Source organism: Stomoxys calcitrans, chromosome 4, assembly GCF_963082655.1.
Source record: "Stomoxys calcitrans chromosome 4, idStoCalc2.1, whole genome shotgun sequence".
Classification (NCBI taxonomy): domain Eukaryota; kingdom Metazoa; phylum Arthropoda; class Insecta; order Diptera; family Muscidae; genus Stomoxys; species Stomoxys calcitrans.
In genome coordinates, this window is record NC_081555.1 from 38223917 (window position 1) to 38237510 (window position 13594).

Sequence of the window (13594 nt, forward strand, 5' to 3'; positions counted from 1 at the left end):
ACGCCAGGTCGCTGGCGTGGCGATGGGCTCGGCTCCTTATGTTTAATACACAAAATCTTATATATAAAAATCAATTTGTGTTTGTTTGTTTGTGTGTTCCTTATAGGCTCAGAAACGACTGAACCGAGTTTCTTGAAATTTTCACTGATGGTGCATAATGACCCCGTGGTGAAAATAGGGTACTAAATTTTTTTGATATCTGAAGGGGGAGCGGACCTTCCCCCTTACCCTAATTTTCAAAAACACCAGTTCTCGGATATGAATGGTGCGATTTAAGCGAAATTTTTGTGCTCTCTTATAGTAACATACAAACAAAAATTTGGTATTCCAATTTCGGATGGGGTACCTTGGGGGGGGGGGCGCCCCATCCCAAAACCCACCAAATATATATACACCAATCACGAAATATGGGACTCAAACGAAAGGTATTTAAGATTAGAAAACGTATCGGATATCCAATTGTTGGACCAAGTGTTTGGGGGACCCCCACAATCCCCAAAACACGCCTAAATCGGACATTTTTACCGACCATGGCAATATGGGACTCAAATTAAAGCTATTTGCGAGTAAAATACGAATCTGATATCCGAATTTGGGACAAAGTTTCTGGGGGTCCACCCCTTCCCCAAAACACCCCCCAAATAGGACTTATTTAATGACCATGGCAATATGGGGCTTAAATTAAAGGTATTTGAGTGTGGAACAAGAATCTGATATCCAGATGTGGGACCAAGTGTTTTGGAGGACCGCCCATCCCCGAGAACATACCCCAAAGAAGACAAATTTACGACCATAGCAATATGGGACTCAAATGAAAGGTCTTTGAAAGTAAAGTTTGTGTCTGATATCAATTTTTGGGAAAAGTGTCTATGGGGCCACCCCACCCCATAACACCAACCAAATAGGAAGTATTTGCTGAGCATTGCAATATGAGGCTCAAATAAGAGGTATTTTAGAGTAGAACACGAATCTGATATATATTTTCAAAGACAAGTCACTGAGTGGCAAAAACACAAACCAGTCATGTATGGTATTTGAGATTAGAAAACGAGTTTGATATTAAATTTTAAGGCCAATGGCAATATGGGGTTCAAATATATGACAATAGAGCACGTTGCTGATATATTGGGTTGCCCAAAAAGTAATTGCGGATTTTTTAAAAGAAAGTAAATGCATTTTTAATAAAACTAATCAAATATACTTTTTTACACTTTTTTTCTAAAGCAAGCTAAAAGTAACAGCTGATAACTGACAGAAGAAAGAATGCAATTACAGAGTCACAAGCTGTGAAAAAATTTGTCAACGCCGACTATATGAAAAATCCGCAATTACTTTTTGGGCAACCCAATATTTTCAGGGCTTAGTGTTTGGGGGACCACCCCACTCCCCAACACACCCCTAACCGATCGACCATGTCAATGTGGAACTTAAATGAAAGGGTAGGGCAAGAATTAATACCCACTTTCGGGACCAATTTTCCGGGGGTGTGCTCCTTTCCCCAACTACCCCAAAGCAATTTTTTACTGACCATTGCAATATGGGGTTCAAATAAAGGCATTTGGGAGTAGAATACGAATTTGATATTTAAATGTAGGGCCATGTATTTTAGGCACCACCCCTTCCCAAAAGCAATATTAGCAATATTGAGTTTAAAAAAATGGTATATGAGAGAAGAGCACGATGCTTATATTGTTAAACTATTTGTCAAGCGATATACTAATTTCGTAGCATGGTATTTCACTAAAAGCTCTTTAATTGTCGAAAATAAATATTCCAAGGAAAATTTTGTTTCATATAAAGTAAAAGAAGACGCAGCGGAGCGGGCCCGGTGCAGCTAGTATATTATAATAATGACTTAAAGACTGAGATCGCAAAAATTAACTACTCATTTTGTCATTTTTTATCTTAATTTCTTTTTTTCAAAATTTCAAAAGTTAATTTCCACGTTAATTCCCATTTATTTCATAGTTTAAATTCAAATTCAAACCCGGAATTCACCTGTTTCGACTCGACATGATATCGATTAGCAGATTATCGCTATCGAAACCGATGAACGTCCGCACAAATTGTAAAATGTGGTGCAAAAATCTCCATTTGGACGGCCATTCCTCCATCCATTCAAATTCAAATTGAACATTATTTTTATTTTCTTGTAATCATTCTTCCGTCCTAATACGAAAATATACACAAATAACCATCGAATTCAAATTTATACAAGGTAAAGTTACAAGGCCAGCTGATGAATTTCTCGATTTCAGAGTTGCATCCTAGGTGAATTTATACAAGGTTATAAGCAGAGTACGACGCCGAGCCGATTTCCGCCGTCGACCATTTTTGCTTTACCCTCGCCGCAGACGTTTTCATCGAATAATGCAAACAACGAAAAATGGCGTTAACTAGTAACATACTCAAAATCGGAGTTGCACCAAAAAATGATTTTGACAGATTGTGTCCTCGGTTTTTTGTTGTTGTCCAACTGCTTCCACCTGTAAATTAATAAATCTTGCAGAATACTCTGCTTAACTTTACTGGAATATATAAAATTGTACGATAAATCAGCATTAAATTATAATTGTATGCAGCCGACGATCAAGATTTTGGCCAAGGCGCCGTCGCCGACAAAAAGCCTCGGCTTCGTTCTTTGGTTACAAGGCAAAGTCACTAGCCCAGCTGATGGAATTTTTCAATTTCAGAGTTGTATCCAAATCCCACTAGGACGTCAATCAATTACTTTGTTTACATTTTTATGTTGTTTTCACATTATGTTTGTGTGATTATTTTTCCACACTTTCTATTTTATCATATTTTAATTTATAATTTACACGTTATAATCACAAGTCTTTTAATCTTGTGGTTACTGCAAATCAAAATTCAATGTCAATTGGCAGTGTACAAAAATTTGACAGCCACCATCCCCACAGGGTTGTATCATTCATTTCGTTGTTGTTGGACTAGTGACTTCTTTCTTAATTCGACATCGATTCATTCGACGATGATGATCAAACATATTGGATAGACTTAATAACGTAATAAGAAGTGAAGTCGGTGTGGTGTTTTTACGGAAAAATCTCGGTCCTCCTTGAACCCATTATTCCATTATTTTGCGTAAAAATCGGACAAAAAGCTATCCGCAAACCCTCGCGAGCGAGTCTGTATAATCGTGTTTTGGGAGACGACTTAAAAAAAAAAATACTTTCCGAGATTGTTGGTTCATTAATTCTAAAAACTTAAAAAATGGCGAAAGTCGGTGCTGGTTTTGTCGGAATTTTAACATTTTGTCTTGTAATTAACAACTTAAGTATATGTGCAACAAATCCAATTGAAGAAAGTAAGTGTAAAAAGAAGAGAAAATACAATGCAATAAAACAAAATAAGTTGAGTTGAATATAAGTTTTCCAATTGTGAAAAGTGAAGTGTCAATAGAATACACAAATGAGAATGCAAGTCGTTGGTTTAAAGACATAGTCTAATAATCGGATGATTTCTTTTTGGCGTTTCCATAATCCGTCTACACTTTTCATTGTTTCTATTTATTATGATGATGATGATTATTGCTGCTGCTGCTGCTGATTTAACTAAATTAACAGCGAACGACGTTATCATTATCATCATCGTCATCACAAGCGTCTGTCGCTATTACCGTCGTCTTCAACAACAGCACTACTGTCATACCAAGACCAGTCTTTTAGCTTGCTTCCCTTTTTGTTTGCCCCCGAAAAGATATATATTAAACTAAACGTAAATTATAAAATTTACGAATATTATTATGTGGAAATGTGTACTAAAACGACGAAAACAATGCAATTTAAGCAGACGTCCTCATTGACGAAATTATATTATAACTGCTGTCGTGTCGGCGCTGCTGCGGTGTGAATTAAATGGAATTTGTTGGTGTGTGTGGTTTTTGGGTTTTTGTGTGTCAGTTTTTGGTGGTTTTGCGGGAAAGAACTACATCATACAAAGTATATACGTTCATACACACACTAATACTACACGGGGGCATATTAAAGTAAACACATATGGTGAAAATGTACAATTTGGACTTGTTCCTTTATTTTTTTTTTTTGGTTTTAAGAGACAATCATACATATGCATATGAAAAAGCAAGAAAAACAAAAACAACGCAAAAGTAAATAAGAATGTATGTAAGTAAGTATGATAAGGGGGCGGCAAGAGCGAAGAATGCGCTGAATAGTTAATGACAGTGTTGTAAAGTGCTTTACATAAAGCATTGCTGCTGTTTTTTTTTGTTTTTACTGAGCTGGTCGGGAGATTTTCGATTATTCACGAGACCGTGTAATTGATTTGACACCTGATGATGATGGCGACATATCCTGTTTATGCGTAGTACTATTGAATAAAAACTTTTCTGTGTTATTTTTAGATTCACAAAATTAAAGTCATTGTGTGGGAGGGGGAGTAAAACAACTAATAGATTTATTCGGCAAGAGCACTGAATAGTGAAAATGATATGCATACTACCTAACCATTACATGACGATATATTATATGGCGCTATTTGAGACAAGAAGAAAGCTGGGCTCAAAACTTTTTTTACTTAAAATATTTTCCTTTACATTTGTTTTGAGATTAGCAATCATAAATGTTGGGCTTATGCGTTTTGGGAAGCGATTGATGCCATGATTTGCTTTTGTCAACTTCTCTGGTCTATTTCCATAGACGAAAAAATTACTTTTATGGGAACTGTAACATGCTGTGGCACCATTTCCGACATTCCCCATATCAGTAAAATACCTCTATGACATCAAAAAATCAAACAGAGAAGTAGGCTGAGAAAGATGGCGGGCTATGTTAGGTTGTATTATGTTGAAGGATTTAAGACTAGCAACGTCGCTTCACGATATGCGCAAGAGAAAAAAAGGGTAGGTTCCACCACAAAGTATAACAAAAACAAAGAGAGCCAGGCGAATCAAAAAACCCCTTATGGTAGCGAGTATTCTCCTGTCAGCCATTTCAGACCCTGAAAGACCAAAAGACAGTGGGAAAATGACTTAAACTTCTTCTATTTCTGTTCATCAAGCAGAAGTCACCCTTTTCCTGGCTGTAGTACGATGTCAAAGAACTGACGCTTCCTACGCCTCTTTCACGGGGTGTTCGTAGAATGCATGTTGTCATCTGGAGCTTTTAGGACGCCTTAATTGGCTGACTGGATCATACTCTCGATCGTAAGTGTTTTCTTCTTGTCTTGTGCGTTGGTTTCGTTTTATCTGACCTTATGTGCGTTTTTTTTTATCGTTCTGTGGTGTTTGCTTATGCATTTCTCCTCCTCCTTCTTTTCTACTTTTTCCTACGATGAACACAGGGTCCTAAAGTATTTGAGCGAATCGAATAGAAACGTTGCTAGTCGGGTGCCTTTCAACCTAACTAAAGCAATTATCTATTCCAGCAAGTAGCTGGCGATTTCAGCTCTTATTAGCACTCCATTCCTGGCCAACAAGTCAGCTTTTTCATTCCCTGACAACCTTTTGTGTCTGGTATACAGCTGAACTTGGGAGCCTTTCCAATGACTCGAAAATGCTCTTTGTATCTCTTTAAAAGTCTTAACCACACATGGTTCAATGTTAAAGCCTTTAGCGCTGTTTATCTTACCACGTATATGGTGATATTTCAATTGGCAGTCGATATTCTCTCCAGCCCCCCCCTAGGACCGCGAAGACATCTGCCTAAAGGACGGTAACCCGAGAAAAAGGTTATTTGACTATCTTATTCCTGGTAGCTCAATGAAAACTTCTACAATCCATCCGTGTATACAGAAGCTCAAGAGAAAGGCGGGATAACTTCAGGCCAAAGCACCCTTTCTGGGAAAACGATGTCTAATCGAGGCCCATAAACCTTTCCGTCACACCTTATCACTAGCACCTTCCGGCACACGATAGTTGTGAGCACCACACAGGCTGGAAGCTTAGCTGCGAGCTACCGGGCTCGTTAACAGGTTGCGGATAGTGGAATGCTTCATGCGGAGTAGCTGCAACGGCAGTTACGGACAATCAGTGGTATCGAGCGGAGAGTTTCAATGAGAGGCCGGGTGGCACAGGCCCTTGCATAAATTCTGAGTGCCTATGATGCTCGATATGACAAGGCGAGTTATTGGCGCCTTTAAATAACCAATGGCTACTCTTTTTCCACGGCGATCGGTTTTTGGACCGGAACAAGTTTGCTCACCTACAGGAGCTTTACGAGGATCGCCACCTCCACATGAAAATGTGGATACAACAAAAACAACAACTAGCTCCTTCTCGACATCTGCAACAACAAATTAAACATCGTAGTTAACATATCGTACGCTAGAATGTTATCTTCAGGAAAATCGTTCGTATTTACACTGGACACCAATTCCCAAGTGCAAAATATTTTAAATACGAAAGAAAAATTGCATGGCCAATTTATATATATACAAAAGGATTATACTGCTGTCGAACAGTCTACCAGATACAACCTGCGTCAAGTTGGCAAAATCGTATCCCAGCATAAAAAAGACGTTAAAGTTAGGTTAGGAGAGTTCTGTCTCTTCTTGAATGATAAAAGATATTGCTGGGCCGACGGAAAAATACTAGCTCCAACTTTAAGTGATGCCAAATTTCTGAGCAACATTCTTGTTGATAACGGTAGTCCCATTGAGGTTTATTGCAACAATGCTGAAAATGTTACCCTTAATGTTCCCCCATCATCGCAATAGCAATTTGATTCGTGCCATTTGTTATCATATAATGTTTCAAATCTCGAAAGTTCTTTAAATTATGGAAATTTTATAACCTACCTTAATAATTTTGATATTTTCTTTCTCTTTGAAACACATGTATTACCCAATAAACAAACGTATCTCTCGTCTTATTTACAAAACTACTATTTGCAGTGGCAGGACGCAACTAAAGTGAATAGATTTGGGCGTGCCAGTGGTGGATGTCTTTTCGGCTTCAAAAAAGAAATTAAAAAGAAATACAAATTAAATTTTATCGTCTCTGATTCTCAGTACACAATGCTGTCAGCTAGTCTAGATGGAAATATATTTTATTTTATACCTACGTATTTGAACTGTACGCGTTGGAAGGTGGATGTAGAAAGGTTTGGTTCTTTTTTGGAAGACCTTAACCCAACGAATTTTTGTATAATGGGTGATATGAATGCAAGAATAGGCGAAGAACAGGTTCTAGATTACAACATTGTTAAAGATTGTCCCCACATTAGCTATTCTAGACGCTCCAAAGACAGAAACGTTAATACCCAGGGAAGGAATCTCCTACGTATTGTTGATGACATAGGCGGTATTATCATAAATGGCAGAACTTTAGAGGATATAGATGGGGAGTTTACTTTTTGTGGTGCAATGGGTAGTTCTGTCATAGATTACTGCATAAGTTCGGCGAGTTTTCTGTCATATATTGACAAGTTCAAGGTGGCCACTGAACCCTTTTCTGATCACATGCCCTTATGCTTAGATATTAAGATTCCGAAAAGTTCGACAGAAACTACTCAACAGCCTATACAGAAGCTACACTGGGATGAAAGGCATAGATCTCAATACAATCACAACTTAAGTTTACTTGCAGAGCCAGTAAATGATTGCGTCTTTTTATCGTCAGAGGATTTGGTTGAGAACATTAAAAATAAAATTAGGCGGGCTCAGGTAAAGAAGACCAATAGAACATTTTTTGAGCCTAAGCAGAAGTGGTTCGATTGGACGTGCTTTCGTTTAAGATCCAATATGCATAAAAATTTAAAGATATACAGAAAGTCACACACTGTTATCAACAGAAGGCGTTATTATTCATCCAGATCTAAGTTTCATAGAATGTGTAACGAGAAGAAACTGCAATATTTCAATGGCAACCTCAGAGAACTAGATACTGTTTCCTGCAGCAAGGATTGGTGGAATCTGGCAAATTCTCTGAATAAACGTAATGTTAAGGGTAGAGGAAATCTAGACGCAGATGATTTCTTAGCACACTTTAACTCTTTACTAGTTAACGAAGATAATTCCAAAATTATCAGCTGGTGTATACCGTTTCATGTAGACCCACTTTTAGACTCCCCTTTTGAATTTTGTGAGCTACTCTCCGTTTTAAAAGGACTTAAATCGAATAAGGCCCCCGGGAACGATGGTATACCTTACGAATTTTATAAATTTGCTCCTCGCCGTTTTCTGCAAGAAATACTTGTAGTATTTAATAAGATATTCCTCCATGAAAATGTTCCTACTTCCTTCAAGAAGTCAATATTGATACCTCTATTTAAGAAAGGTGATATAAACTTGGCGTCAAATTATAGAGGTTTGTCACTTCTGGATACTATCGGAAAAATTTTTAACTCTGTTCTGCTAAACCGTATAACATTTTGGCTGACGAGACACGATGTTTTAAATGAATTTCAGGCTGGATTTAGAAGAGAGTATTCTACTATAGATAATATATTTAACCTCGTGAATATTGTTTCTTTGAACCAGCTACAAGGCAAAATTACATATGCGTTTTTTGTCGATTTCTCTTCTGCATTTGATTTGATTCCCAGAAACAGCCTTTTTTATAAACTATCTAGTCAGGGTCTATCTACGAAACTTGTAACTATATTAAGAATGCTGTATGATGGCACAGAAAGTAGAGTATGGGATGGAAGTACGTTCTCTGAATACTTTCCTGTTGAATCTGGTGTGAAACAGGGCTGTATTCTCAGTCCTGTACTCTTTTCGTTATACGTGAATGACCTTCCCTATATATTGCCTGGTGGTGTAAGAGTAGCGGACACTACGGTCAAAGTCTTATTATACGCCGATGACATTGTGCTATTATCTGACTCTCCATTGGGCTTACAAGAGATGATTTATGAACTTGAGAGGTACTGTTTGTTGTGGAGCTTGAAAGTAAACCTTTCTAAATCGAAAATTCTTGTTTTTCGTAGAGGTTCTAGAATCTCTTCGAATTTAAGGTGGTGCTTTGGAAATCAGAATATTGAAATTGTTAATAGTTACACATACCTGGGCGTTGAAATAACTTACAATTTGTCATTTAGAAAACACTTACAGAAGAAGCTTGCGGATTCCAAACTGGCCATAAATAGCACATGGTCGAAGTATATAAGTCACCCTAGTATTGCTAAAACTAATAAGATGAAGATATTCGATGCATGTTCCAGATCTATAATGTTTTACGCTGCACAGGTTTGGGGTTACACAAGGTTTGATGATGTAGAGAAGCTCTTTCGCTTTTTTACTAAGAAAATGCTTTATTTGCCTAATAATACACCAAATTACATGTTGTATCTAGAAACTGGATTTTCTTCTATGTTTTGTAACACTCTTAGAATCCATTTTAACTACATTAATAGAATATTGCGACTTAGCTCTCACCGCTTGCCCCGCTTGCTGGCGGAGAAAATCATAGAATTGAATGCATTATGGGCAAAAGAATGGTCAAATATTTGCCAAACCCTACAATATATTCCTGCTAATGCTACAAATCCGATATGCATGTATTCAGACAAAATAGTAGAATTACTGAGAATTCAAGAACAACGTGAATTTGAATCAGATGCAAGAAATTCACAGTTCCACGATCTTTATTCTGTGCTTGAGTATAATATAATTCCATTTCATACTGCTGACTTATCTTCACGAGCTACTAGCTTAATCATTAAAGCTAGAGGTGGTTTACTCGACCTTAACTCGAGATCATTCAGAAGTAACACCCATGGCACTTGTTCTATGTGTAATACAGATCAAGATGAAAATACACTTCACTTTATTGGCGCCTGCCCACTATACAGAGAATTTAGAAAAAGTTATTTCGGAAAATATTCCCTTAATGAGTCCGAAGTATTAAATATATTAAATGGCACGAATAACTCATCACTATATAAATACATAGAAAATTGTACTAAGTATAGAAAATTAATTATTAATGAATTCAGTTTTTAATAACCAAAATGGAAAAAGAAAAAGCAAGAAACATATAGAAACAAACAACAATTTAGTGATAAGCATTGTATTACGGCTAACAGCATTTTTGCTAAGCCTAACATAGATTGTATTTAAGAACTTTATGAAATACTATTCTTGAATTGTAATTTGAATTCAATCTATTAATAAATAATAATATAATAAATACAGAAGCTCAAGAGAAAGGCGGGATAACTTCAGGCCAAAGCACCCTTTCTGGGAAAACGATGTCTAATCGAGGCCCATAAACCTTTCCGTCACACCTTATCACTAGCACCTTCCGGCACACGATAGTTGTGAGCACCACACAGGCTGGAAGCTTAGCTGCGAGCTACCGGGCTCGTTAACAGGTTGCGGATAGTGGAATGCTTCATGCGGAGTAGCTGCAACGGCAGTTACGGACAATCAGTGGTATCGAGCGGAGAGTTTCAATGAGAGGCCGGGTGGCACAGGCCCTTGCATAAATTCTGAGTGCCTATGATGCTCGATATGACAAGGCGAGTTATTGGCGCCTTTAAATAACCAATGGCTACTCTTTTTCCACGGCGATCGGTTTTTGGACCGGAACAAGTTTGCTCACCTACAGGAGCTTTACGAGGATCGCCACCTCCACATGAAAATGTGGATACAACAAAAACAACAACTAGCTCCTTAAGAGAGAATGTAAGAGTGCCCAAGGTTACGTTGAGTCATGTTGTTGTTGTAACCCCATTTACATGTGGAAGTACCGATCCTGGACAAGCTGCTGTAGACGGACAAGTTCGTACCGGTCTAGGGTACCGATCACCGAAGGAACATTATAGTTAATGGCGTCGCACCATAGGCTATCAATATTTAAGCCAGAACCGGTGGAAAGAACTACGATGTTCTTATGATTTTGTCACTATGATTTTTTGTTCGCAACTGGAATATAACTTTGTTAACCTTATGTGCTAATGATTGTGTATCAATAATAATCGATATGGATATCATATGTATATGAGCATATTGCCTTTTGATGCACTTGGTATCCATAGTATTTGAATCACTTAACATTCATATCAGCTAAAGACGCAATTGCATTTAAGTCTTCCTTTTCTTTTCATTTGTGGAAATGGATGAGGTGCCCCAGCAATTTAAGCAATTTTCATATTAAACAAAAGCAAACACACTTAGGAGTCACACATCTCAGTTTCATATCTCTGCTATTGTTCTGATTGGAATAGAAGAGGTCCACTAGAATCGATTGAAGAAAAGAACAGCCAAAATTGGGTGAGCGAGGTAAGGGAGAAGTATTATGCATGTATGACAACTATATAGCCATAGAGATGCTGCTTGATTATACAAGTTATTGTCGACATTATTGTGGTTGGCTGGCAATGGTGCTGGGCAATACCATAACTGCTGGTCGCTATAGTCGTTATGGTCGCTATAGTCTATTTCCATGTTGTTTATAAAATTTGCATCATTATCACAGTGCATAGGGTGATAAAGATGATTACGATGATGATGATTATCGTAATGATGGCGACTACTATGAATGCTGTTGTATAGCTAACTAGTAAATGCAAGTCTTAAATATTTGATGCACTTGGTCGGTTACTGTTGTTATTACCATCGCTGAATAAGCATCATCGCTCGTCATACACAAACTGCTGCAATTGAACTGAACAACGAGAACAAGTGCTTGCATGGCAAGTTAATCATTTATCGCTGCATGTCTATCAGATGGATGCACAGACGGACGGATGGACAAACTTACTGGCCATCTCTTTATTCATTTGCCAGTTGGCGTATCTATCTAACATATTCATTCAACCATGCTGCCTGCCGTCGTCGTATATTTTGCTTGAATGTGCTTGAGAATAACAACACCAAACAACCGCCCCAACGTTCAGCATTTGTTGTTGGTTTGTTGGGTTATGATGGTTTTCAGTTCAGAAGAGTGTTATTACAAATTGCCTCAGTTGTAGAGACCCACTTTAGCAAGTGTTGCATTACACACATGCATATGTAGTACAACAAGTATGTAGTTTGTTCGTATGTGTATACGTAAGTACGCTTAATGCACGCTCCATGTATAATTATTATTCTATAAATTAAAGCTTCTGTAAGTTTTAGTTTCATTCTCAATAACACATGTAAACAAATGGTGTGGAGGGCGATGTCTTTCCTAAGGGCTTTGTGACGATGTAATCACTTGAATATATTGAAATAAGAAGGCTATAATGGCCAAATTTCAAACAAGGCAACATTGTGGTGTCATGTGTATTGATTTCATTTGGAGCTAGCGTTCGCTCGTAACACAAGGTCAGTTTTTAAACTAGTTTGACTCATTTAGCTAGAATTTCAATTAGGCAAAGAAATGGAAAAAGAAAGCATTATTTGCGGTGTAATTTTACTTTGGCGACCTACTAAGCCCTTGTTCAGGCAAAGATTTTTCGTTTGTATATACAGTTGGGTGGGTCATTTTGTATGGGCCAAAAAATGCACAAAAGCGTTTGTTAAAATCGAAATTTTAGAAGTTTTGCTCAAGAAACCATGGGTCTATAAACAAAATCGGTCTATATTTCAAAATGAATTAAATTTTGGTACTCATTTTTGCTCATGATGCAATTTACCGCGAATAGAAGTAGGTCGTAGTCAAAAGTTTCTTTTATCTTAAAAAAGCTCATCAAAATATGATACAGGAAAACTAGGTTGTATAAAAGTCTTCACCCTAATAAGTATTCAGCAAAGATTTCTTGCCTACACTACGTTTCTACCCGGCAAGTCAACTAAGGACCTTGTTCATTAGGGTGATGACTTTTTAATTTTTTTTATTAAAAAACTATTATATTGAATGAAGTTTTACCTATTAATGGCTAAACTAAGATTTATTCCATTAAAATGCGTATACCACTTTGAATTTAAAGTTTTGTGATATTTCTTAAATCATCATGTGCGCGAGATTTTTTTTTACGAATTACGAATCAAAAACTCATCAAAATATGATGCAGGGAAATGACGTTGTAAAAAAGTCATCACCCTAATGAGCTTAAAATCCTGGGCGGAATTACAGCATACTTGATCGAGTGTGCTTTCGTATCGAATGAAACTTCATCTCATATTTAATGAATGTTATACCTCTTTTATAGACATTTAATGTTAAATTTTTTATGAATTATGATCGATTGAAACATTTGCAATCTTAAATTTCCAAAATCTTCGTTCAACAAAGAAATGCAGTATTCACAATAAAGGGTTTCAAACGATTTTTCTTGTTCACGTATGCGGTAATCCGGCCCCAGCTGTGCAAAGTATCAATAAATACATCATTGTGAATTGTTTCTGTACAGCTGCTTTGATTTCTGACTATTACAATACCTCAATTAAAAGACGGCAAACACAGCAACTTTAAAATATTAAAGATTTTTTCTTTTGCCAGCAAAATATTAAAATTGCAGTCCAATATCCTCCATTGCCTTCGCGGATGTCCTGAGATTATTTTTTGGAGGCGATTTAAGGCAAAATGAAGCTATAATATGATATACTTTTGTTAACCAAGAAATCCACTTCTAAAGTCCGAAAATATGTCAGCTTCTAGAGGAAAAAAAAAGAGTTGGTAGAAATAAGACCTGCGGGGTCGAATTTGTAAGTTTGCCCCGACTTGGGCCAAATAATCCGC

The 13594-nt window shown here is 37.2% G+C and overlaps 1 protein-coding gene across 3 annotated transcripts in view; it reads left to right on the forward strand.

Moving 5' to 3' along the window:
• The first annotated feature begins 2975 nt into the window (after window positions 1-2975).
• Window positions 2976-13594, forward strand: part of LOC106083568 (plexin domain-containing protein 1) — a 99181-nt gene continuing 88562 nt past the window's right edge. For all 3 annotated transcript variants that reach the window (XM_013246678.2, XM_013246680.2, XM_013246681.2), the window contains exon 1: window positions 2976-3328. In XM_013246678.2, coding sequence (XP_013102132.2) covers window positions 3235-3328 — 94 coding nt within the window. In that variant the 5' untranslated portion in view covers window positions 2976-3234. The remainder of the gene's footprint in view (window positions 3329-13594) is intronic.